This window comes from Artibeus jamaicensis, unplaced genomic scaffold (genome assembly GCF_021234435.1).
Source record: "Artibeus jamaicensis isolate MK-2021 breed Jamaican fruit bat unplaced genomic scaffold, CSHL_Jam_final scaffold_537, whole genome shotgun sequence".
Lineage (NCBI taxonomy): Eukaryota > Metazoa > Chordata > Mammalia > Chiroptera > Phyllostomidae > Artibeus > Artibeus jamaicensis.
The window spans coordinates 23343092-23370709 of record NW_026522047.1 but is presented as its reverse complement, the minus strand read 5'-3'; the positions used below and the strand labels follow the sequence as shown (position 1 = coordinate 23370709).

Here is a 27618-nt window from a genome sequence, read left to right as displayed (position 1 = left end):
AAGATGACTATCCATGTCTTCCATGGAAGCAAAATGGATGTTTATTGAATTGAATTGAATTGAATTAGTAGGCAGATGGAAAAGATTTTCTTTCATACACTTTCCTACTAACACTAAACAAATCCCTGATTTCCTAGATCAAGGTGATAGTAGTCATAGCTGTGAACTTCTCTTACAGGGGTCTTACCTGAATGTGTAAAAGGCATTAACAAAGCTACGGCAAGTAAGTAGGTAATATACTATTATAATGATGTTTCCCAATGGAGAAAATAAATAAAGGAACAAAAAACATCAGAAATTCATCAAGTCATCAATAAAATATGCATTCATTTAAACATACCATAGTAAATTCTTCTGGCTGTGTCACTTCCACAGTCTTCATATACAAAGCATGTAGATTGTTTCTAAAAAGCCAGTTTGGTTTTCTGGTTTGTGAAATACTATTTTTGTGTAATATAATTACCCTCTCTACATGGATACTGATATCCTTAGACTTCTTCCAAATTCAAAAACGAATATGTCTGTCCTCTGGCGTGTGTTCTTTGAGCTTTGCATTCTGTCCTCGTCACCTTGGAGTAATATTCAGTCTCATTATAGGCTACAGAATACTTGAAGAGTATTTTTAAAAAATAAAACCATAGGAATATAGAAATTTTAATAACTTCCTGCAATATGTTGTTGTCAAAAGTAGGAGGGAATGCCAACCAGCAAGGCTCCCAGGACAGTCTGACAGTCGCTGTAGTAACGGACAAGAACTTGTGTTGAGAACGAGGCTACCAGTCCATGGTAGCTTACTGGAGCAGTCCAGCCATAAAGTTAATTTTAAAATTGTTTGAATCCTTTCCTTTAGTGATTTTTTTTTTGCCAATAAGGAGGCTGTGTTTCTAAGCAGCATTATTATAATGATAAAATTAGAGACAGTCACCAACACATCCATAATCCTATTATGGAACTCCTCGCCATCATCATACTTGTGAACTATTAGGAAGTGACTTTCCAAACAGAGATGTCAGTTCATTCCAGCCACTCTTTAAAGGAGCTCGATGCTGAGATGACAGCCCTGTGTGAACTTGAGTGCTTTTCAGTCCTGTCCAAGGTCCTGACTGAGACAACGGTATTCTTTTCAGCAGTGCAGTTCACTGAGGGAGTTGGGAACATGATTTTTTTTCTGTGCATAGATCAGATTTTGTCTGGTATCAAAATCTTCTCTGAAGAATTTTGTACATGTGTGTATATATATATATATTTTTTTTTGTATGTGGAGTATGTCTGTGTAGCATCACTATCTAAAGACATTGTCATTGGGTATAGAATACTAGGATGACAATTTTATTTTCCAGTCTGCACTTTACATCCTTGACTCCCTTAGTTTCTGACTTGCATTGTTTCTAATAAGTCTGCTGTAAATCTGAGTTTTATTTCCATGAAAGTAATGATTCCTTTTCTCTATGACTGCATTCAACATTTTCTTTTTATCAGCATTTTGAACTCAATGTATCTAGGGATGTGTGTGTGTATAGTATTTTATCCTTCTCAGAATTCTGTGAATTTCTTGCACATGTATTGTGGTGTCTGTCGTGAATTTTTGAATATTTTAACCAATATTTTTTTCACAAATTTCTTCTGCACTATTGTCTCTCTTTATATTCTTGGACTTAAGTTACACATACGCTAGGTTGTTTCATATTATCCTATAACTCCTGGATGCTCTGTTCATTTTTGTCATTCTTTTTTGAGCCTAACTTTCAGCAATTTCTGTGAACCTGTCTTCAAGTCCCACGATTGTTTCTTCTGTCCTGAGTCTACTGATAAGCTTTTTAAAGACATGTTTAATCTTTCTTATAATGTTTTCTATCTCTAGCATTTCCCTCTGACTTGTTATTATAGTTCTCATGTGTATGAGTTTGCTCAGGCTGCCATGACAGATGTCTAAAAACAACAAATATGTATTTTCTCACATTCCTGGAAGCTAGAAGTTCAAGGTCAGATGCTGTCAGCGTTGACATCTGGTGAGGCCTGTTTCCCTGACATGTAGATGGTGCTTCATCTCTCTGTCCTCACACGGCCTTTCCTCTGTGTGCTCATGGACAGAGAGGGATCCTGTGTCTCTTTATCTTACGGGGACATTGGCCCTGCAGGGGTGTCAAACTCATTTTCACCAGGGGCCACATCAGCCTTGCAGTTGCCTTCAGAGGGCTGAAATAATCTTAGGACTGTATAAATGTAATGACTCCTTAATTGTTAAAGAGTTGAAATTGCACTAGGCCCTTTGAAGGCAATAGCAGGGCTGGTGTGGCCCCTGGTGAAAATGAGTGACACCCCTGCCCTGTAGGATTACAGCCTCACCCTTATGACCTCATTTAACCTTAAATACCAGTACCTTCCAAAAGCACCTCTTTCCAAGAGTAGTCACCTTGAGGATTAGGGCTTTAACATATGAAGTAAGGGGGAGGGTAATTCATTCCAAAACACAATCTCTCTGCTGAAATTTCCCACCTATTTTTGTATGTCGTCTGCATTTTTATTAGAATCTTTAGCAAGTTAATCATAGTTACTTTAAATTCAGTGTGATAGTTTAAACATAGGGGTCATGTTGGAGTCTGTTCTGTTATTTTCTCTCCTAAAACTGTATCGTTTTTTCTTGCCTTTCTGCATGTCATATAATTTTTTCTTAAACACCAGACTTTATGTGTATAATAGTAGAGACTTCATGTCTGGAAATAGACACATCTCTTCTCCTGTGAGGCTATTAGTGTAGGTGTGTGTATGGTAGGGGGTGTTGCTGAGTGATTCTAGTCAGTTATTAAGCTGACTCTGGGTTTTCTTGTTCCTGTGATCACCCTCAGTGTACCAATGGCTTCAAACGCATTTGAGAGGCATTTTCTCAATGTTTGTCCTTCATCTTTCACTTCCCCATTTATATCCTCCGTGAACTGTGTGCCCGACCACACTTTCCTTGCCTTTTTCCAGTGGTAGACCGCAGTTGCTCGTTACTTGCTGCTTGTTAATCTGCTGGTGAGGCAGGGCATTCTCTATTCTCTCAGCACAGCCTCCTCTTTAGACATACTCTGTGTTTTTAGGTCTCAGGGGTGTCCTTTTGCACTGGCAACCAAATTCCACCTTGTGGCTCGGGGTGGTCTTCCACGGAGGAGTTTCTCTGCCCTCTCGCAATTGTAGTAGATCTCCAGTGTCCATCGGAATAGGATCCTGTGCCCAGACCTTCCCCAGGGGCAGAAGTGTTTTTAGTTTAGTTCTGTTTTAAACATTCCCTTTGGCTACACTAGGTCTGTGCCTTTGCCCTGTTGGTCACAGTGCTTTTCTCACTGCAGTGACCAGTGTTCCCTTTCCCAAGCCTGTAACACAGAGGAAGGCACTTGGCCACCTCCTGCTGTGCCTGCAACCTCTCTCCTGAGCAGGACGTTGAGGTCACTGGTCATGGAGAAGAGCCTGTGTGTGGTTGCCAGCTCCCCATGTTTGCAGCTTCCAGGGATTTTATACTCTTAGCCTCACTCACACCTGATCTTTAGCAATTCATTACAAATTGTAGCTGAATGCTTCATACCTGGTTATATGGCACGTGACACCCCTTCTGAACTGTGTCACTGTGAGCAGGTGCTTGTGTCTCAGCTCTGCTTGGAGGGGCCTGATTTCAGCGGATTTAATGCTACTTGGTTGACTGGTGACTTCAGTTCTTGGATGTGTTCAGCAAAGTTGTAATTTTTTTTTTTAGTTCACATGGGTTTTTCCTTTTAAAGTAAAAGCAACACTATTTTTAGCTTTCCACATCCAAGGGAAGATGGAACTCCTGATATCCCTCGGTTTCTTGATACTTTATTTATTTTCAATTATATGCTTTCCAGCTTATCAAACATCCCTTCCAACTCTAAGTTTGCTTCTTCATAAATTACAGCCTTTGTGTTTTATGCAAATCTTTCTTGAGGATCAGGACATAAACGTGTCTGTTCAACAATGGTCATACTTGCCATTAGCCTATGAAGGTGATCTTCAGAAGGAAAATGGGAGCTTTGAGGCAAATATGGATCTTTGTTCTAAGTACTCGACTTTGTGATTTTAGTACGAGTACTGATAGTCTAAGCCAGGTTTTCTCAAATGTTGGCTCAAATCAGAATTACCTGGGAAACTTGTTAAAACACTCACTTTTGCCATTTCAAGTTCCTGAATAAGAGTATAATGTTGATTCCACTTTTTTTCCTCCATCCAGTTTTTATAAAACACTATGAGAATTGGGATTAGTAAATAAGAAAGCAGTCTCAGGCGGTTTAAGTCATGGAGCAAGTTTATAAAACTAGTAGGTGTATAAATACCTTCAAACCTACCCTGTCTCTGCATTTAATCTTAATTTTAGTCACACCATCCTGCATCAGAGAAAAAAGGGATCCAAAGTTACTGTGCATGTGCACATATATAATAATTTAAATGGAAAACAATCATGTTAGTAAGACACGCTTATAATGATTGAATAAAACAAATATACAAGAAGCAAAAGGAGCTGGTTGAATTAAGAATCTTGAAATGGAGGGATTATGCTGGAACGTCTGGGTGGGCCCCATGGAGTCAGAGGGCTCCTTCTGAGAGGGAGGCAGGAGGTCAGAAAGGAGAGGTGTTAGACTGTTGGTTTTGAAGACAGAGGAAATGGATGTGAGCCCAGGAATGAGGGCAGCCTTTAGAAGCTGGAAAAATGCAAGAAAACACATTCTCACCAATATCTGTAGAAGTAACGTGGTGCTGCCCACCCATTTTTATAGTCTACTGACTTCCAACAGCCCTAGGATAATAAAGTTGTATTGTTTTAAGCCCCTAGTTTGTGGTCCTTTGCTATAGCAACAATAGGAAACTACTAGATTTGCCTTGTGTGTGTTTAATCATGAGGTACTTAACTACATGATAGTAGCTACAAAGTAAAAGAAACCTTGGCTGAAAGATACATGGAAAATCTTCTTACTAAAAATGGGATAAAGTTCTAAGTGAGTAAGGACAAGGATCTATTATTTCTGGCTTTACCCTGTTTTGGTTTTGAGAGTAACCAATCATCCAGTTTGGGGTACCTTTTTCATCAGTTTGAATTATTGTTCATTAAAAAGAGAGCAGACAGTGCTGAAACAGAGTTCCAGGCAAAGGGACATGCAGCAATGGGGTAATGCACTTATGTCATTTTTACTTGTTGCATCATAGCCTAGAGTTTTGCTAAGTTATACAGTTGCAATGTATAGCTTCATATATGGGATATTTAGAAAACAAAAGCACCCACAAGTGTTATAATTCTCTGCCATAAATCCATAAAGAGTATATTGATCGTCCTTATAGAGGACTCATGGGGGAAAGGGACCCTTTGAATTAGAAGACTGGGTTTTGTATTCCACTGTGCCATTTTTTTCAGTGGCTCCTACTTCTTCCAATATCTTGTGGGAACCAAGTGACAGTTCTAACCAAAGACAGGAAAAGGCAAAAGGTGGCTGGAGCTACAGAGCTCTGAATCTTACTTCACAGCTGCTCGAAGTGCATCCGTCTCTTTAAGTCTCTTACATGATCACCTGGCTAAATTTTAAGCACTATCACTTTATTATCTTGTCCTGTGTGAATATATGTAGTGACTGAATGGCCTTATCCTTTAGCCAGTGCCCATATTTTCGACATAAGCACTTCCACAGATGTTCACATGAGGTTCTACGCAGGCAAGCCTGGCTGGTGGCCAGCGAGGTAGATCGGGCTTGCTTGGGTGTTCCAGAAGTATACAGTTATTCTTTCCACCGCCTAAAATGAGAGTTCAATTTTATTTCTTTTGAATGGGACTCCTTCATCTTTTAGTTTGTCTTGTGGAAAATACATTAAGATTCCTAACTAAAGCTCACAGTTATTCCCCTCTTTCTTCGTTCTTTCTAAAACCTAGATGAGTAAGCTTAAAATCATAGGACTATAATCATGGAGTAAGTAAGGTTTAAGCTGGAATGGTAAAATATCTGTATAGTATTAGTGTAAGTGCTTAATAAAAATATTTAGAAGTCCCCAAAAGGAGGGTAGTGTTTCCACAGAAATCGGAGTTCCTTACAGCCGCAGACCTCAGCTCTGCCAGCTGTCCTGTCCTCACTGTGAAGTTGCAGGGCTTCGGGGGCAGTAAGTGTCTGTGGGGCATTTCGGTAGCATTGGTCCCTGGTGTCTGGAAATGTTCTCATCACTTAGATATAGAGATTCATGACTCAGCATGTGTCATGTAGTAAAGTAATAAATTGCATATCCCACTTGATCTTTGGAAATTTTTAAATGTATTTTTAAAGATTTCTAATTTCCCGTGGGCTCCCAGACTACTTTTCTGTGGCCTAGAAATATTTTGTATTGAGGCAAAGTCACTCTACATGGGGCACCCTCTACGTGGACGTCTCGATGACACTGAGGGCCCGATTTATGCGATCTCAGCATGTGGTTAGTCACGCCTTTGCTGGTGTGTGGCAGAGCACTCGGGTTAGGCCGGCTGCTGGAGAAGGACCACCCTGTCTGTCGTTGCCGTTGACCTAACACACTGCTACCCATTCCAAGAGGAAAATTCACTAATACCCTAATGAATGAGAGTTGTTTGTATTGCTTGAGAATATGTTGCTACAAAACCTTTGCCTAATTTGATTCCCACAGAGTCAGTCTGATTCCATTAGTAACTTGATAAAAAGCTGGAGCCAGGTGGCTCCAGACCGAGTGTCAGTACGCCCCCAACCCCCGCCTCAATGCCACTTTGTGTGGGGTTGCTCTGTTCTGTACAGCAGACGGTATGGTTTCCTCCACACATCCTGCATCTCCTTGGGGAGGGATCACGCAGTTATCTATTCACTTAATTTCAGTGGACCAGTCAATGGACTGAACATGTGTGGTCTGTGAATTCTGATCCCATGTTTAACGTTTACTTAGACTATATGCTTAAGATGCGTTACCCCCATTATTCTTACAGTTTTCTACACAGTTGATTGCTCCATTCTTTATATTTATAGATAAATTATTCTAAGTTACATTCAGAAAAGATAATTAGTTGACATGGCTTTCAGATATTATTTTCTTCTTGAAATAATATTGATCTTATAATTCAGAAGCTTGGTTTCATATTTAATAAAGTTCTCTGGATGCAGTTAAGCCAATTTCCTCTTATGGGTTTTCTAACAGTTACAAACTGACACTAAGGCTGTAGATGTGTACACAAGGGTCAGGGAAGCTGACGAGTCCTCTCTGGTGAGAGGCAGGACATGAGCAGTCCCAGTCTGCCACTTCCAGAGCACTGCCACTCAGGGGTCTGACCGTGAACTTGGGATGGGTGGGTAGGCAGACCACTGGACAGGTTTCCAGCTGATCTTCCATTTAGGTTCTTGCATATCCCATGTCTCCTCGCCTCCGTTCTCTGAGAGAATGGTAAGTGACACACTCCTTCCGAGACCACCTACCTTGAATATTGTGTTTCAGGGTGATGAAACTCTGTTCACTATGTATCCTGCACCATTTTAGTTTCTTTGTTTGTGTGTGTGTGTTTCCAGTGCAATTCTTTGTGTGACAGTCTTTTTTTTTTTACACTATCAAGTTTCTCTGGTCAAATGCAGTGAATATTTCTTTTTACCCACAATGATTATAATAAGTAATTGTTCTGTAGCGCTGATTCGTTATAACATTTTAACTTATACTTTTTATAAATTAGAGTGCAGCAGAATGAGACATGAAAGATCAGTCCTCTTTCTTTTCTCTGATTTCTTTTATAAGTATTTTCATTCCTTTTTCCTACATTTGAATTAATATAAATGGTGTTTTTTATTTGAACCCTTACTCCCCTAAAGTGAGAAATGAAAGTAGACAGTGGTGTGGTATGAAATAGATAACCATTCACCGAGAGGAAACTGTTCTTAGTCACTTTTTCTCAGAGAATTACAAAATGTATATCTTAAACTAAGAATTATGATCACTTCACAAAATTATATTAAAGAAAACATGTATAGAAAAAGTTTATGTGTGAATATTTTATGCTTCAGGGATTGTAGAAAAATTAATGAATTTTTAAGTATATTGTATATTTCCTCAGGTTTCTTTCTTTCTTTTTTAGCTTTGCTCTATAGACCTAAATAATAATGATGGCTCATTTTTTATAATGTATTATGGTTATTTGGGGGAAAGAAAAAAGGCTAAATTGGCAATTGCAAATAACCTATATAATTTCTGAAATCATCAATGGTTTGGACAATGTTATTTTTAGTCCATCACAATTAAACCCTTCTTTGTGATATGTTAATATTATAATGAATTTTTATTTTAAGAATTTGAGAAGACCTACACACAAAAGATTACTACACAGGTAAATTAGAATGATTTTTAAATGGCAAAGCACCCAAACTTTGTGAGACTCCAAATATTAAAATAAGTATACCATCTGTCTGAAAGGTAAATTTAAAAATCTACCCTAAAGACATATTAGTGTTTTCTAATAATATGGGTTGTGAAATCTAAAGAAGGACACATACAGTGAAAATTTCCTTTGTTTTAGTTATTCTATTAAGATTTATTGCCTTTAATTTTTGTCAAAATATGATAACTACTGTATGGATTTTTCTTCTGAGTTTAGGTTCCTAAAGGCAGGAGAGTGTTCAATAGTTTATGATGATCAAATCTGGAAGAAATCAATGTCTTAATAAGGTGGTTTAACATTTTTTGATGTGTTCAGAAAAAATTCAGAATTAAATCCAGAGTAAAATACTATTTTGTTACCCTAAATTGTCTCAGTACTGGAGTATATTTAAGTGCAATAGTAGAATTAGTTACAGTAGTTGAACAGTAGACTCTCACATGAAATACTACATTTTTTTCTTCATTGTGTTTTTCCTGGAGCTTTTACAGTCTGTTGATTTTACAGCCCTTTCAATAATGTGCTACATGGATTATCATTTATATTGCCTGAACTTATTTCATTAATCTGTATTTGTGTTTCAAAAACAAGAACCTGTTTTTAATGATTTGTGATTTTTTTCTTCTTTCTTTATAAACAGGCCTTCAGTGAGTTTGAGATTGAGCAGCATCAGGAATGTGCTTATGATCACTTGGAAGTATTTGACGGAGAAACAGAAAAATCGCCAATTCTTGGACGACTATGTGGCAACAAGATCCCAGAGCCCCTAGTGGCTACTGGGAATAAAATGTTTGTTCGGTTTGTTTCTGATGCCTCTGTTCAAAGAAAAGGCTTTCAAGCTACACATTCCACAGGTCAGCAAATTAGGGTTCTGCCTTTCTTTTCTGACTAGGATCCAGGTTTTTCTTTCTGGGAGTGCAGCGGATACCATAACGGGGTCATAAATGGCTCCCCAGACATAGCAGAAGAAAGCTCACTGTGGCACTGTGTGAAATAGTTGGCAGCCACGTAGCATCCCAACTAAATAGCTTTGTAATCGATGGATATTTAGAAAGGAACTCAGTAGTTTCTTTCAAATGCAGTATGATCAAGTAGAACTATTTCTCGGTATTTCTATAATGTATTTTATATTAACTGTAACAGTTTAATTTATGTCATATTTAACAGATAGAAATCTATAGCTTAGTATTAAAAACTTATGTGTTCTCTAAACCCTACGTGGTTAGCTAGTTTTTGTATGAATATGTTTTTGTAAACCACATTTGGGATTTGTTTCTGTTTTTCTCCCTATTATTTGGTGTACAACATGGTCGTCCATACACCTAGTCCCTACAGGTTACAGCTGTTCTAGAAATAAGATGTAATTTTATGTAATTCAGAAAAGAAATTAAGTGTAATTCAGGAAAATAAAATGTAATTTAGAAAAATATAGAAAATTTTAGGCAAAAATGTAGAATAACATTGATATAACTTGGAGCCCATTTAATAATATATTTCATAAGTGTCTAGGAAATGTCTTTTTTTTTTTTCAGTTTAAAAAAAAATCAGTTCATTGCAGATGTTTCCTAAGTCATTTAAGCCTATAGTGACATCTAGTGGAGTTACCTATGTATAAACTATGGGGACACTTCTGGGGGAAGTCTATCTTGATGTAGAACATAAATAATAGTCTATGTAGCCGATTTTCAGCATTTTTAATCTCATGGCACATATCAACTAATCACTAAAATTCTGCAGCATGCCAAAAATATATTCTATTTTTGACGATCTGACAAAAAAAATAGGTATCATTTTGATTATTCACACTGGATAGCTATGGTTGTATTGGCTATTGTCATATTTTTTTAAATTTGACAATCTAATGGGTAATCTAAGTGTCTCTGACTAAATAGTCAGGAATTGCCTGTTTTAAAAATTATTAAAATCCTAATGGCACACCAGTTGAAAATGACTGTTTCATGGATGAATATATAGACTAATTTTAGTGGAGTCATTTTTATTACAGTTCCATGCTGATTGCTCTTCTCTTCTTTTTGTTTCACTTTGTTTTAGAAATCAGAATTTTAACTATTTTATTGTCTGATGTTACTTTTCACTCTAGTTTGTTTTATTATGGGCACAGATTTACATTGAATCTGTGAGAACGTGGATATTAATTGTCAGGATACTTGTCTGATTTATACTAGTAATGATTGGACTCATAAATAATGCAGATTAATACTTTTTATGGTTGATATAAATATTTTGGCTTGAGAAAAATTTTTTATGGACCATAAATTTTATACTAATGAAGGATTTTCCATACATATGATATTTACTCTTTAAAGATGTTTCCGATAATTTGTCCTGTGTTGAAGGAGTGGAAAAATTGGAATCCTGTTACTCTGTCAACGTTTTTCTGACAGTGTAGAGTTCATGGCATATGTTTAATATTCTGGTTATCATAGGCTCCAAGAGTACAATATGAAAACATGCTGTTGCAACTTTCAAAATAGCTGATGATATAGTATTTTTAAGTGTCTATGTATAAATCTCCCTTTTTTAGTTTGATAAAAAATTTTCTTTAACAGGGGAAACTTCTTTTTACTCTTTGTGAATGGATGATAAAGGTTATATTATGTTCCATGGTGTTGGTACATCTGGGTTTTTGGTCCAACTCTGCCATTACATATCTGGGAACTTGGGAAAGATAATTTCTTTGGATCTCTGCTTCCTCATCTCTAAAATAATAATTTCAAGGTTTCACCTTGGCTGGTGTGGCTCAGTGGATTGAGTGCCAGATTGCAAAGCAAAAGGTTTCTTACAGCCATAGAACTCCGTGACTCCTTAAATTGCCTGGTATCTGCTTGTAGAACCTATTTGCAATGTTTATTTTACCAATAAGAATTTGTTGATAGGATCTAATTTTGTATCTATTTTATTTATATAATTGAAGTTGATATTTAATATTGTATTAACTTCAGGGGTATAACATAGTGGTTAGATATTTATGTAACTTAAGAAATGACATTCTCAGTAAGTGTAGGACCCACTATTGTAGGTACATACTTGTACCTATACTTTAAAACACTGAATATTCAAAAGAGCTATATGATATAGATACTATTTTTTAAATTTTCTATTGATTTTAGAGAGCGAGGAAAGGTGAGAGACAGGGAAGGAGAGAAACATCCATGTGAGAGAGAAACATTGGTTGCCTCCTACATGTTTTCTGACTGGAAGCTCAAGCCTGCAACCTAGGTGTGTGCTCTGACCTGGGATCAGACCAGCAACCTTTTGGTGTATGGGACGATGCTCCAAGCAACTGACCCACCCTGCCAGGGCTATTTTTATTTTTTAGATAAAGAAATTGAAAATCCGGATGCATTATTAACTTGCAAAGATTTCTAAAATTATGTCAAAGCCTGGGTTTTATCCTAATTCTATCTCTAAAACTTATGCACTTTCCACTACATTACATTTTATCTTAACATACAAAGTTTGGATTAGGAGGGAAACCGATACAAAAATGGACCACTACTGTTTGAAGCAATAGGTAGAGATCGAAGGCTTCCCTGATCGAATCCTCTGTCTGAGGAATCTAACTGATGAGTCTCATTTTTCCCCGATGCAGTTCGCATCCATTCAAATTAACCCATGGGAACAACCTCAACCTCATTTTGTTTAGTGGTACGTGCCTTGGGTATTGCCTGATCCAGCACTGTCCTGTCAGAAATGAGGATTCTGAGACTTAAATGACAACTCTGTGACACAGAAGACAACAGTTGGAATTAGAGTCCCGGCTTCCCAACTTTTTCTGATTTGCTCTTGTCAAAATTATTTTGTATGTGTGCTTTTTTCCCCTCATGTATAAGTTTTGCCCTCAGACAGAGTTCTTGGAATTTTCTAGATAGATTTATTTTATACTGTTACCTTCTAGTAGCCATAACTTGTGAAATATTCTTACATGCTGCCGGTTATGTATTTCTCCCCAAAGCTTTCTTTTCAACATTTTACTCCATAGTTTTTCATCAACTATTTATTTAGCACAAGCTTTGGATAGACACTATACAATATTAGTAATTTATGAGGGAAAGTTAGGAATTTGAGGGGATTTATGGAAACTAGAAGGAATTCTTGCCTGTGGACAGCTTACAGTCTGATAATTTAAACTGACTTTCAGTTTCTACTAACAAGACAGCCAAGTCCACTGCCATGTCTGTCTACTTTTTTTGCTACATATATAAAGTGCTTATGCATTATTTACTGCCTTCTGGAATACAAGTGGCTATTATGAATGAGCCCTGAAGTATACATTTTTATTTGTCAGTAATTTTATATTTCTGTGTATAACTTTAACTTTATCCACAAGAAACTCTTCTCCTTTTAAATATTTTATTGATTTATTTTTAGAGAAAAGGAAAAGAAAGGAAAAATAGAGGGAAAGAAACATCAGTATATGGTTGCCTCTTACGTGCCTCCCACTGGGGACCTGGCCTGCAACCCAGGCATGTGCCCTGACTGGGAATCAAATAGGCGACCCTTTGGTGTGCAGGCCGGCACTCAATCCACTGAACCACACCATCCAGGGCCACGAGAAAAGCTTCTAATATTATGAATTTTGAAACCAGGTGATTGGGAATATGCTTTAATATTGCTTTATGGCTACTTTTTCCTCAAGCAATACTGTCCAAATCCACAGGAAATGGACTTTATTGGAGAATCTTGTTTTCCTCTGATAGTAGATCCAATTTCTTGTAGGTCCAAATTTATTTTAATCAATCCAGTTTTAAATAAACTAATTGAAAGAAACAAATGATTTCATTAACAAAATCCTGTTTATTTGCTCAGAGGATACTTTTAGTAAAGAAAAAGGGGGGAAATGTGTGTGGAGAGAAAGTAGTACTTTAAAGCATGACACTGTTTTCTGGAGCACAGGTCATCACACTGTCAATGCCATTTAAAAATCAAATGATACATTATTAAGCTTTTTAGAAAGGAAATTATTTTGATCCAACTCAATGAAATTAGAATGCCCAGTAAAAGCATTTATAGGTCAAGTTACAGGACCTCTCCTGGAATTTAATACTTCACCAGGAAGTAAACAAACTTGTCTTTCCAAATTGAAATGAAGGCCACCCCAGGGCTCCTCTCCCCTTATTTTGCCTTCCTTACTGAGCTTCATTTTCCATTTCCCAGACTTCTGTAATGATGCTCCAGCAGCTTGCAAAGTGTGTTCATACAGTCCATTTAAAAATGGTATTGCTGACATGCTGAACTACTCTGTGTATGGTTTTCTGACTTGGTAAATGAATTAGGCTATTTGCAGGAAATGTGTTTACTATTTAAAAAGCTTTTAAAGCGACCGTGTTAGATGACCTATTGAGTATATTTCAGAAGCGCTGATAGGCAACTGCCCTCATGCTGCCCATTATTTTCTGCTCATGGAATTTCTCTCAGGGCGTGTAAAAATAGTACTTCTTGCATATAATATTCAAATGTTTGTCCTTAAAAATGTATCCTGCAGACTAAATTTTCTTGCCTTCTGTTTTCATGGTCGGAAAATTAATTCCAGATTTATTATTTTGAGCCATCCATAGGAACCCGTAGGCCTCGATGCACAGGATTATTTGGGTGATTTATAGGAATGCAGTGGTGCACTGAAACAGATAAACAAAAGCAGGACATTTTTGAAATATTTTAAGTCATTTGTTTTTGAAACTGTGCCATTTCCTTGACACTTTCAATAAAATTGAATAATAATGCCTTTCATCATTTTCAGATAGAAATAAATTTATTTTATTTTATTTATTTTTTAAATAATTTTATTTAGTTATTTTTCAAGTACAGTTTTTTGTCTATTTCTCCCATCCCAACCCCCCCCACCCCGTGCTCCCTACCTCCCTCCAATTTCCACCCCCCTTAGTTCTCGTCCCTGTGTCCTTCCTATTTGTTCCTCCATAGAAATAAATTTAGAAGTTAGAGAATGGTGAGACTCTACTGAAATTCTGTAATAGTGTCAACAATAAAATAAAGTTAAAAAATAAAATCACACTTACAATTTTAAAAAGGGAGGAAAGAAATTGGAACTCATCGAACTTACTCGTTTCATGTCTCTCCCCCGGGCAGAGTGCGGTGGCCGGCTGAAGGCCGAACCCAAGCCCAGAGACCTGTACTCCCACGCTCAGTTTGGGGATAATAACTACCCAGCACAGGTCGACTGTGAGTGGCTGCTGGTGTCAGAACGGGGCTCACGACTGGAGTTGTCCTTCCCGATTTTTGAAGTAGAAGAGGAGGCTGACTGTGGCTATGACTACGTCGAGCTCTTCGGTGGTCCGGATTCAACAGCCGGGGGGCTTGGTCGCTTCTGTGGATCGGGGGTAAATACAGTACCGGCGGGATACCATAGACATGACACAAGTGCCTATTTATTCATGATCGACATGTGTCACATCTGCCAGACAGCTGTGTTTTTATAAAAAGAGTTAGATTGTTAATGGCTTGACACATTATAACATGCCTCGCCACTTCTGACCACTTCCCATCTCTTATGAATTTACTAGGAATACCAAGTGGGACAGATGAATTGAGTAGTTATAAGTTCTTGTCACTGTCCACATTTTAAATTTTATATTCTTGGTTTGATAGTACAATAAATATTTAAATTTTTAATAATATAAATGGAATATTCTTAAACACACATTTGACAATTTTGTTACTTCCTAAATTAAAGCATAAAAGAAAACAGAAGGTGCTCACTATTCAGATTGACATTCTCTTTACAACAAATATATTTGGCGTGGTCCCCCGCTGATGTGTGTGCTCAGCTGGGTATTGTTTGACTGCAAAGTGTCGCTTGTGTACCGAAGAGAATGCCAGATACAGGTTAGGAGTGTGTCACTATGAGAAATAAGAAAAAGACCCCTGACTGGTGTAGCCCAGTTGGTTGGGCATTGTGCCATGAAGTGAAAGGTCGTTGGTTCAATTCCCAGTCAGGAAACATGCCTGGGTTATGGGTTCGGTCCCCAGTCGGGGTGCATATGAGAGGTAGCCAATAGATGTTTCTCACACTGATGTTTCTCTCCCTTTCTCCTTCCTTCCCTTCTCTCTAAAAATATAAATAAATAAACAAAAAAACAAATAAATAAATGAATAATTTTAAAAAGCAGGCTCTCAAGATGGACCCCAGATCTATTGGACTAGAACAAAAAAAAAGAAGAAGAAAGAAAACTTAATGTTTTCTCAATGCCTTTTCCCCCAGAATTTATTGCACTAATATCAAATGGTCTTCTGAATACATATTTAGTTAGGAAGAAATTGGTCCCAGTTTTTTGAATATCTATCAGTTTCTGTTACTTAAATAATACTGTTAAGCTCCTGTCCAAATAGCAACTGAAATGAAACCCAAAGCCTTCTCAAAACTTAGATTATTCAAACAAAGAGGAATGGACAGTTTGGATCCTGGAAGTGGCTCTGCCTCAGAGCCACACTTGAAACAAGGCTAATGTCTCTTTACCCTCTCAACCTCATTTTATTTATTTGTAAGTCACTGGAACATGGCTTAAAAACTGGGGGAAAAACACCAAGTTCCAGAACGTGGAAACAGATTTATGTGTGTTCAAAGCCCAGCTCCATCACTGACTAGCCATGTGATCTGAGCATGTCATTGCTTCTCTCAAATGCAAGTTTTCTCACCTGCAAAATCCATACCCACCTTTTAAGGTTTTAAAAGGATTAAATTATATCTCCCCCCCAAAAATTCCCAAACATGAATTGCATTAAAGAGAAAGTGACTCATTCTACTTTGTTTGTTTGTTTGCTTGTTTTTTCTTCAGCCACCAGAAGAGATCTATTCAACTGGGGATGCAGTTTTAATTCATTTCCACACTGATGACACAATCAACAAGAAAGGATTTCATATAAGATACAAAAGCATTAGATACCCAGACACCACGCACACCCAATAACGACTAATACCAAAACCTCCTCCAGAAAATAAAGGAATGTGCGTAATGGAGAGCAGACATATTTTTTATTAAATGAAGATATTAGCACAAATGTTTTATATAATGAATGATAACAGAAGAAAACTGTATGACCAGAATTCTCTCTGTACTGAAAGAGAAGTTTCCAGCAGCTAACCCCGATCTGCATTACCAGGATATTTGAACTCCATGCTTGACGGTATAAATAAAGCTGGTGAGAGGGCATCACGTGTTTTGAGGAAGATTCCACAAGCTTCTGTTCACGGCTTGACACAGATGCCTCCCAATTCAGACAGTCAGGGTCAGTGTCTGTGACCCTGCCGAGTGTTCCTTTTGACAATTTTACAAGATGTGGGGGAAAGAAAATGATCTTGCAGGTCATAAACTGGAAAACCCTCTCCTTGTTTCTTAGGATAATTGCTTTGGCTTTGTGTCTCGGACACAGTGTAAACCAGATCCGTGGAAGGTGTTGTGAAACAGGAGTCTTAGAGGGTGATTTGTGCTTTAAATGTAGGTGGGTCCAATGTTTGGAAACTGGAATATTTCAGCTTCATTATTTTCACTTGCAGGCCAGATTAACCTCTTTGAAACACAAATGATCTTGAAACCACTTTATTTTACTGATATTTTGACAAGTTTGAAATGTCAAAAGTTTCTGTTATTGCAGTTAAACTGTAGACATCGTGTATTTAATGCTGGAAAGTGCCCAGCTGATCAATAAACTCGGTTATTTCAGTGGAAATGCTGCCTTTTCACACCAAATCCAAGAAGCCTTGTGATGTCTTACGAACTTCATGAGAAAACTCCAAACAGGTGTGAACAGGATTCTTCTAAGTGACTGCCAGATGGTTCATCCTCGAGTTACCACTGCTGCTATTGTCCTTCTTCTGTTGTTGATCTGTTCTAGTTGTTATCGTTGATGTTGTTACGATTAATGTTGTATTTTAAAAAGTAAAGTGAAAGTAGACCTTGTAAGAATTGAAAGATCTTTCTTTTTGTTCTTCCTGGGATTCACTTCTTAAGAATGCAATGTTGGAAAAAAGAATTTGTTTCTGAAGGACTTTCTATGGTGCTATTCTGTAAACATTTTTTAAACAAAGTTTTTGACCGTCCAGCCAACCATCTGTATACTACAATTATCTCCTTGTGTCTGGCTGGTGGCATCTGAAGACTAAAGACTTGTTAAAATGTATCAAGAGTGTGTCATTGCAAGGGTGGCACTTGTCCTGTGGAACAACTTCTTCTAATGCCTTAGAATTCTTGCACACGATCAGACATCCTTGTAGAAACACATCTTTTGAAATATTGAACATAATAGTATATGTTAATTAGCATCTTTATGAAGACAGCCTGTTTTGGGGACAGAATGTTGGTTATAAATATGTTGACATGCTTTTGTTGTAGAAAATGATGTTCTGCTTTAAAGCCATGTGTGTTTTTAGTATTTATGTATATGTGAGCTTGTCTGAGTGAGCGAAGCTATAAGAAGGTGAAACGTACTGAGTGGACGGTTTGAAAAGTTAAAATTTATGTGCCAAGTTCTATGAGAATCCTGTTTGAAGGAGCACCTTTCTGAGGAGGCTTCATGGACAAAAATGGGAACTTCTAATTATTATCAACCCATTACAAAAACTGGCTCTTTCCTTCAGAGAAACTCTATTTTGATATTTTTTGATGTTGATGTAGATTGCTCTACGAAGTAGCTGTATTTCCGTCAGCTGTCCATGAACACTCAATATTAATAAAGGTGGGGTGTTTTTCTTCATTTTTACAAAACTAAACTCTACACACAGATGTAGTTTATTTGTTTTTCTGTTGTTGCCCTAAAGAATCTTTTCTTGCATACAAATTATAATATGTAAATACAGTTTTAGAACCAATCTTTGGATCTTATTGAATGGTATTTCAGAAATATATAGCTGTTGCCTGCAAAATAATGAGTTTTTAGTGGAGCTGATTTATTCCAGTAACTTCTATATTTCTCACTAATCTCCAATTAGCCAAAATTTATCAGGAATGGGAAAGAGAAAAGAAAAAACATTAACAGCCTGGTACTGGGCACACACACTAGCTCTTTGTACCAGGTATGTTACCCTTTGAAAACTGTGCTGATGTTCTCATTTTGTGGTTCGGAAACTGAAGCTCTCAGAAGGTGTGTGACATCCGCAAGTCATAGTGTAAAGTTACATGCTGAAACCCACCGTGTCCAATATAAAAATCTGTGCTTGTCCTACAAAATGTAGTAGAATCAATCTTGACAGACATAAATAGTAGATTTTTTTATGATGAAACTTTTCCACATTGAGTAAATTTTAGGGATGAACTACAGTGAAACCTTCAGGATAAACCTATTGTCCCTTTCAGAAACAGCATGACAATTTGAATATCAGCTGTAGATAGCTTTAAGGACCACAGTTAGTGCTAGAAATTTAAAAGAAAGAAACCTGTAGTTCAGCTTAACGATGACCCACAAACTTCGGACCAACTGAAACCTGTAGTTCAAAGGTAGTAACCACGGACCTTTTGTTAAAATAAACACATTAAATTATTTTGTCTGCTGTGGTAGGGGAGATGTAGTGTTCTACTTTAAGAAATATTGTGGACATTCCAGTTGATAGTAGGCTACAAAGTGCTGCTTCCACAACCGAAACACTGAAGTAAAAAGGTATTTAGAAAGCATATAGAGAGGTTGTCACAACTTAGGTCTTCGATGTGGACATGAATTTCTATTGTATCTTCTGTCATTTCAGTTCACTGCATATTTTTATATTAACTCAACTTTGATTTCAATGTGTTGTTAAATGCAAATACAGACAGCTTCATTGTTTTGTTGATAATTGTTACTGTTCTAGACATTTTATTAAATTAATTGTGTAAATTATTTTCAACCCTTGTATCAGTATATTGGTTGTTCTCTGTTTGCCACAGTTCTTTCTCCTGTGCATTCTGTACACAGAAAAAAAAACTGCTCCCGTGTCATATGATTTTATTAAGTTATTTTAAAGTCATTAATCGAGTTTATTATCATGCCTTAATGTACCTGAATAAAACAACATTTTTTAAGAAATGAATGAAAAGTGGACGTTATATTTTCAAAGTCACCAAAATGTTCCCTGCCTATTTTAGCTAGATTTTTGCTCTCTAAGACTAATGTATCACAGTATCAGATTCAAATTCTTTCCAGTTTTGTTTTTAAATATCTTAGTCTCTTTTGTTTGGTTTTTATTAATACTGTATTTTTTTTATGGTGAGCCTCAAATAGGAAATTATGTTCTCCCATACAGAAAATCTCTAAAAGCATCTAATAATTGTTATTTTTAAGAAGAATAAAAGTTATTTTTAAAAATTAAGTTACATACTTGCTTACATTTTGTAAACTGTACTCATGTGTGACATTAAGAATGACTTTTACTTAGCAAAATGTTTGGAAATTTTATTTAGTGAAAATGAGAATAAGACTTACTTTTTGGAGAAAGTTTAATACCACTTGTTAAATTTGGCATGGGAGGAGAAAAACAGAAAAAATAATTACTTTCTAAAGTTTCATAACTTGAACTGCAGTAATGCCTCCCATTTTATAGGAAAATGTGTAATATGAGCTTATCAAAAAAGAGAAAAGCTGGTCTGTGAATGAACTGGAGCATTTTCTGCTTCACTGTGATCGATATGCTTCACTTATGGTTTTACTGTGCTTCAATACACAGGAAATCATTGCCGATGAATACTTAATAAAGTTGAAAAATTTAGTAATTCGCCTAGGAAACAATTGTTGGCAATGCTGGCTCTGATACATTGTGAGATATTATTATTAGCCTCTAAACTTTCTTTCAACATCTACCTTTTACATAGTCCAGCCTTCAACGACCTGTCTTTCATTGTCCACCACCGGACTCACCCTGAGTCCTGGCTCACCGTGTGGGTCTCTTCTGCACCGGGACACCTAAGTAGCACAGAAACTGTGGCGGGAGGATTCCAAAGAGATTATTGGCCTGGAGCCCTGTATTTATATTCTCCCTCTAGCACAATATCTTAAGTGAAATTTGACACAATATCAACATCTAACTTTAGAAGACTTGGAGGTGGAAATACATTTGGACTAAAACTTATGAAAAGAGAAGACTGAAAAAGGAAACATGCATTGCAGGATGTGTAGGCAAGAGGCCCCGGCAGCTGGGTCTGCTCTTGCCTTTGTTGCCCAGGTGAAGGTGTTGAGTAAATAGTCAGATTCCTGGTGTTGTTCTGTGTTATTTCTATATGAATACAAGCTGCTGGCTCCACCCACCCTTCTGCCCTGACTCTGCTTTCTTTACCTATATTTTTCAAATAGCAGGATTCTATGTACTCTGTGTGAATGATATAATTTCTCCTCCAGTTGCATGGCCCCTAAATCTAGGTGTAATAGTAGAAACCCTTCAGACTTATATTCCATATTCAATTCCATACCAAGTCATGCCAGTATTACCTAATTTTCTCTCCACTTGCTTCTCTTTATCTCTCTTGCTGCTTATGGAGTGCAAATTACTGTCATGTCTTTCCTGCCTTTTTGTAATAGCTTGATATATATCAGTCGTGGAAGCTCTCTATGTATATTAACCTACAAAACCCTTATCCTATGAGGCCAATGTTAGGATTACCCTGTCACCTGTGAGGCAATGTGTTTGACGTCACACAAGCAGTAAGTGAAAGAGCTGGAATTTGAACCAGGTTGTGTGCCCTTGTATATGACATTATAGAGCCGTGTGTAGAGAAGTAAGTATTTTATTTTCCTCAAATCCAGGAAAATGGATTGTGAACATTCTAACTGAAGTTATCTTGAGTCCTTTGATACAGCTTTATGGAATGGAGCATCATATTTTTCATATTGGAGTTTCTTAAAATGAAAAATATAACATCGAAATCTTAGCTCACTAAAATTCTGTCTACAGGGAATTAACATAACGTGATCCAGATCTTTTGGCTTTTAAAACCTGACATTTGCCTTAACATGGGGATAGAGCTTGGAGAAACTCAAGGGTGAAGATTTCACGTGTTCTTAGAAAGTACCTGTTCTACATCAGCATTCCCGAGGAAGGCGTGGGCAAGTGTGGGCACCAGGTCGGCTTACAGTGGAACCCTGCAGCCAGAGCCCGGGGGCAGCTCTTCTCTGCCCACTTTGATGACTGAAGTATCCGTGTGATTTAAACTCCAGATGCACAGGAGGCCTCCTGTTTTGAAAACTAAGGAGACTATGTGATCTGCATTACCAAGTCTGTCTGAAGCTGACACAGAGATCGACTCCATGACAGTCTGCAGATTTACTTGATTAGAATTAGACTCTTTTAAAGTGACCTAATTTTCCTAGGTTATATGGATATGATGGATGAGTCCAAAGTCAAGATCTCTGTAATTGGATTGACGCCCTTACCCAGAATTTAAAAGCCCTGAAATCCATTAAATTTCCTGGAGAAAACATTTTCTCTCCAGAGCAATGGGTGTTTTGGGAAAAAAATCAGTAATTTGTATTCTCTCTCCTGGTGGCACATCTTCACCCATTTCAGATGATGTTCAGTTGGGCGATTCTGTTGTCAAATGTCATCGAGAGTCCCTAGTTAGGAGACTGTGTGTGTGTGTGTGTGTGTGTGTGTGTGAGACACCATCCTTCAACAACTATTTCAGTTTGGGCTGTTGGCTTTTCCCTCGGCTCCAACATTTGCTGAATTAGGCAGCAGCTCTTCGGAGCTCTCCTCACCGTCAGTTGTGACAGTTCCAGCGGCCACTTTCCAATAAGTTGGTCTTCCCAGTATCGCACCTTCTCTCACTGTTCCCAGGTGACTGAGACACTGTCCCATTTACAGCCTGTACATAACTCCAAGGACATGGCACAGACCTGGCCAGCTCCCAGGTGATTCCTCCACAGGCCTTTGTGAAAAAACCCAGGGGCACCCCCATTCTCTCTTTGAGCTTAGCTGTTATTATTGACTTCAAAAGCACCGATTTGCAGCTCAGAATGAGGTCTCACCCTCAGTGAGGTAATGGTGTACGTCTACAAAGTCACAACTTAGCAGGTTGGAGTAGCTTGTAGGTAAGTCTAAGTTTACTGCCAACTCCTTTTTTTTTTTTTTAGCGTATGCTTTCCTGTTTATATCATTCAGGGTCCCCACCTGGAAGAAGGTGTCAAAACACAGTCTGTGGTATTTAGGGGTAGAGATAGTTACAGAAAATTTGAATGTTGCCTCACCTCATTTTTACTCATGCCCAGGCAGTTGTGATGACGATATAAAATTTTCAGATTTGGGAAGAGAAGGCTTGAGGTTTACACTTACTCAATTCCTTTTCTGTTTGTTGGTATAAATGTTAGTTTTGTAGAGATAGGGAAAATATGATTTTGCAAATGTAAGACCCAGTGTATTATTTTGATCTTGGAAGAAACTGAGTTCTGAATTTTCTCTTGTTGGATCTGGAGTTTATAAGATCTCTCAGACTTGGGTGGTCATGGGGTTGGAGCAAGTTTTTAAATCATAAAAAGAAACCGAATAGGTTTCTAAGCAGAAGAAAGGAATTCCAGAAGGATGAAACCATTCTGATCCAAAGTGCTGAGGACAGATGCTGGGCTGAACTGCAGATGGAGACGGTAGAGAAAGCCATTAAGGGAAGCAGGGACCTGTGTGGCTGGAAGGGTTCCTTCCCTCAGACGGCCCCGCAGGCCGGGCTGGGCTGGGCATTTCTCTCTCACCCTGCTTGAGAATATTAAATTGGCACACAGCTACACAGAGTTTTCAAAAAGCATATGTTAAAATTAATATTGTTTGGGATTCAGATTTTTAAAAACTATTTTGAGGTTGTTGCTTCACAAAGCATACTGCATTTTACATACATGTTTGCTACTGTATTCATGCGTGAAACAACTGAATAAAGTGAAGTATTTGAAATATTATTCCCATCTGCTAGCTGGCTCATAAATCTACGTGATAAGTTATTACAAATCCAATTCAGCATTACATTGTATGTATTTTTTTAATGAGTGTGGTATATATTTCTTCCCTGAGGGTTGGAGACGTGGTTTTAATCCGGGGCAAGGCCCACTGCCTAATATGAAGTTATGCGCGCTGGCAGATTTCGTAGTGAGCAGTGCACAGATGCTCCCCATTTCCAAGTACTAATTCAATTAAGGAAGTTTAATTGTTTTCAGATACAAAGGTATGCTTGATGGCCAGATAACCAGAAAAACAACTATTTATCAACAGAAGAGTTTTATTAAAAATTACTGATGCAGCAGAGTTTTTTAGCACATCCACTTTGTTTTACTCCTGGTACAGCTCACTGGGTGAGGAATTGCTAGGATGTTTTCTGTTAGCCGTAGTTTGTAAGGTCCGAGAACGAACCTGGTGAGTAGCGAGCCTCAGTGTAATTTCTCCTAAACGAAGTAAACTGAGAAAGATGCCAGGGACCACAGCGAGAGTCTGTCAGGGGGGTCTTGCAGACTTTATTTGACTCTTTCTTTGCCCGACTCCTGGGAGGAGAACACTCGCCCACCTGCAAGCTGACTGCATCCGAGGTTGTTAAGTCCTCCGTGCTTGTGGCCCCGGGGTTCTTTTCTGGCTTCCAAGGAAATAAGCCTAAAATTCCTCCTGATGTGCTTGGCTACCTACAGTCCTTCTAAAACGTGCTTTGGAGGAGTTATTCAAACATTTTAAGATCCAACTTGGACCTGCCATCATCAGACTGTCTTTGAGGCACAATTTTCATCCATTATATAATTGGATACCTAGGAAGGAATTCAAGATAAGTCACCTTACAACACATATTTTTCAGGTCCTCTTCATTCCTGTACATACTAAATTTCTTTTAGGGGCACATACGTCTCAAAGTAAGCATGTAAGTTTTAGACAATGATGCTCTGTGGTTCATTGCATAGTTTAAATATTTGATATTGGGGAATACAGGTAATAAAAGCCAAAAACCTGGCAGATGGAGAGGAAAATACCTTGCTAAGCTTTGTGCCATTTTGGCTAAAGACATCTTATTAATTCACAGCAGAAGTAAGAGGCAGAAGAAGCAGAACCTTGTCAAGCTCTTAGTTTGGTAAATGGGTTGGTAGAAAAGACATGACAATTCAGAAAAACAGCCCAAGTTTTGTCTTGGTCTTGTGACTTCCTCCTCATCTCTCTCTCTCTCTCTCTCTCTCTTGCAAACAAAAGTAGTGGACAAGTGAGAAATCAGATCTGCATCTTATCTGGGGATTCTTGCTGACACTTGGCACTTACAAGCTCAAGGAGTAAATAGAACACCACCTTCCCACATTGAGGATACAGCTCACTGAAACCTTTTTGTTGGAAGTTGTGTTTGAGGGCAGAATGTCCTCTAAGACAGAGAGATCTGGGAGTGTGATATTAGGGATCCCACAGCTCAAGGCTCGGAAAAGGGCGTTGACATTTGTTAGTCCGTAAAACACTCTGCACTATGCTCTGTCAAAATAGATGAAAGTTTAAAAGGTAATTTAAAGTTTGGATGATAAATATTTTGGAGAAAACATTACAAGTCACAAAAATTAATTTTTAAGAATTGATAAAATGCTACGCTTGCTTTGAACAACCAAGTTTGAAGAGCACTAAACTTATGTATAAGGAAAATAAGGATGTTTATTGGAAGATTAGTGGTTGGTATCACTTTGCAGGCTTGAATTAAAATAAGTGAAAAAAATCACAAAGTTATCTAAGCGTAGTATAAAAATAGAACATTTGTGTCTTCAGAAATGGGTAAGAAATGGGCCCTAGGGGCTTCATGATATTAATAATACCCATAAAATCAGGAGCAGATAGAATGAATGACCTTTTCCTGAAGGAAGTCTGAATACTTGGTGTTGTATTCCTTATGAAATATATGAATGAAGAGTAGAATATGTGCAAACCGTGTGGGAGCAGGGAAGCTACCGCATGAAATGCTTTAGACGTGATCATGGTGCCCCTCTGTTCCCAACAGGTAGAAGGAATGAGCTGTTCTCGAGCTCTTTAAAGTTAAATGAGACCGGGACAAAGGTTACATTAGGTTGGCGTTATCACTAACCAGAGACAATATTCAGATTATTTACCGGTCACCTTCTCAGGTTTGTGATCTCCTCCCATTTTACTCTCACGCTACCCTAACTCCTGAGGGCTGGAGACCACCAGCCGGCACTGGGGAAAGTGAAAAGTGATGAGTCACAAATCAGATTTGCAGCTACCCACTGGCTTTCCTGAGATGCCAGCAATCATTTAGCAATAGTAGGAGTCTTTCAACCTCTAAAAGCCTAAAGTGATAACATCTGTTATACACAAAACTAGTTTTAAGACCTGACATTTTTTGAAAAGGAGAACATGGAATCGCATTTGCTTCAGATTTTACTCAGTTATATCCCTTGTACTCACCCAAATCCTCCATGAAAAACTAAACAATACAAAACAAATTGTTTGCTTATATTATTATTTCATTTAAGAACTACCTTGAGTTAGGGTGGGTGGTCTGTTGGGCTCTTTTTTCATGTTTCTAAAGAACAGTAGAACCAATCTGTACTCTGTCATTGAAACATGGGCTTGTAACTCACAGGCATGCCATTTTCAAGTTCCCAGAAATGTGTCTTTTTCACTTTTGAACCTCATCTCATATCTCATTAAAATTATTTTTTATTTTTGAGATAGTATAATGAGATACAAAGTTATCTCCTCGTATCTCATTAAAGTTATTTTTTTCACCGAAAGGTGGTTTGCTAGCATCTTCTCACTGAATCCCACGTCCCTTCTGTGCTCTCTCCCCGACCGTCGCGCTCCGTCTGCCCGGTCCCCCTGCTGCGAGTCCAGGAGCTCTTTTGGATTTTCACTTTTTGCATAGCCCATGTTTAATCAAATCACAGTGCACTGTTTATGTGACTCCATACACGGTTTTTGAATCAGTCCCTAGTTCTTCACCCTGACTCACTCAGTCCCCACCTAGACCCTCATCATCGCCATTTGGATTACTCCACAGTCCCCTAACCCATGTCCCTGCAACAGGACTGTGCTTGCAGTTTCCACACCCTCTGAGCTACTGAAGGGGTTGACCTAAGCAAAAGCTGGTCATGTGACTGTAGGTTCAATTCCTTTGGCGATCCCCAAGACCTCCAGGGTAAGTATCGACCACACTGGGCACGGTGTGTATGACTCTCTATGGGGACCTTTATGAGACACCTGAGTTTTCCTGGAATTATTGGGAGGTTTGTACCCAGGTGCCTCTCTGTTAGGCTGTTGTCTATGTTACAGTACGTTGGTAAGATCAGCTCTTATTGCTGCAGGCTAGATCAGAGAAGCAACCTACCTCACCTACTAAAAAGTGACTATTCCTAGCATTACTGAAAAAAAGAAAAGAACCTGAATTTGTGGGAACCTTCTATTCTAAATCACATTTTGGTATCTATGTCATCATCTCAGTGATTTTGGATTTTGTCTTTTATATTTAAGTTTTCATTCTCATGTCAAGAAACTGTGGGCATTAAGCAATACAACAGAGTTAGAATAAGTCAGAGATTATAAATTCTATGCCCTAGGTTAAGGCTTTGAAACAGACAGTTTAAAAATAGAAAACGCTGATGGAATTAAATCACTGTGCTAATCCTGAGGCTGCTGGGTCCCTGTTGTGTTTACATCTGTGTAACCCCAATTCTTTTGACACTCGGCTTAAACACTTCACTCCCAGTCATGGCTCTATATTCCAAATTCCAGCCTGGAATGAGGTTTATGGCAACATGATTTAGAGTCTGGAGAAATGTGTTTCCAGGCAGAAGCGATGAGAACCCCGCCATGGTTGCAGTGGTGTGGAAAATGTGTTCACTGCCTTTTGTATGGGTCACCACCGGTGGTCTCCCAAAGGGCGTCTGTTCCAGGTTACCCAAGGGAAGGAGCACCCTGTGCAGTGCTCTGTGGCACAGCCCCCGGAGGAAGGATGCTACCTGGGCATCTGCTGTGGGTGCTGTGGTGGGAAGTTTCCTTCAGGACCTTCTCCTCTGATAGCCATTCTTACTTTCGTCAAACCAGAATTGCTCATTTGCAAGGGCACCATTATTTCCTGCTTCTTGAAAAGATGTTTCTGACAGGTTAAAAAAATTAAAAGCATGTAGAGAAAGTTGACAGTTTGTATATTTTGTGTTTATTAGTCACTCAAGCCAATCGAGATTAGGGCTGTGGAAACTCTGTCCGCTCCCCGCAGCAGGGGGCATAAAGCTGGGGCAGTGAACAGGGAGCCCTCACTCTGCAGGGAGTTCATGAGGTCTGCTTGGTGGTGCTG

The 27618-nt window shown here is 38.2% G+C and overlaps 1 protein-coding gene across 2 annotated transcripts in view; it reads left to right on the top strand.

Moving 5' to 3' along the window:
• Window positions 1-19564, top strand: part of TLL1 (tolloid like 1) — a 158735-nt gene extending 139171 nt beyond the window's left edge. The window contains exons 16-18 of one of the 2 annotated variants that reach the window (XM_053658722.1): window positions 9024-9237; window positions 14492-14742; window positions 16198-19564. In XM_053658722.1, the coding sequence (XP_053514697.1) occupies window positions 9024-9237; window positions 14492-14742; window positions 16198-16329 (597 nt within the window). In that variant the 3' untranslated portion in view covers window positions 16330-19564. The remainder of the gene's footprint in view (window positions 1-9023; window positions 9238-14491; window positions 14743-16197) is intronic. The other variant, XM_053658721.1, reaches the window with a different exon arrangement.
• The last annotated feature ends 8054 nt before the right edge of the window (window positions 19565-27618 follow it).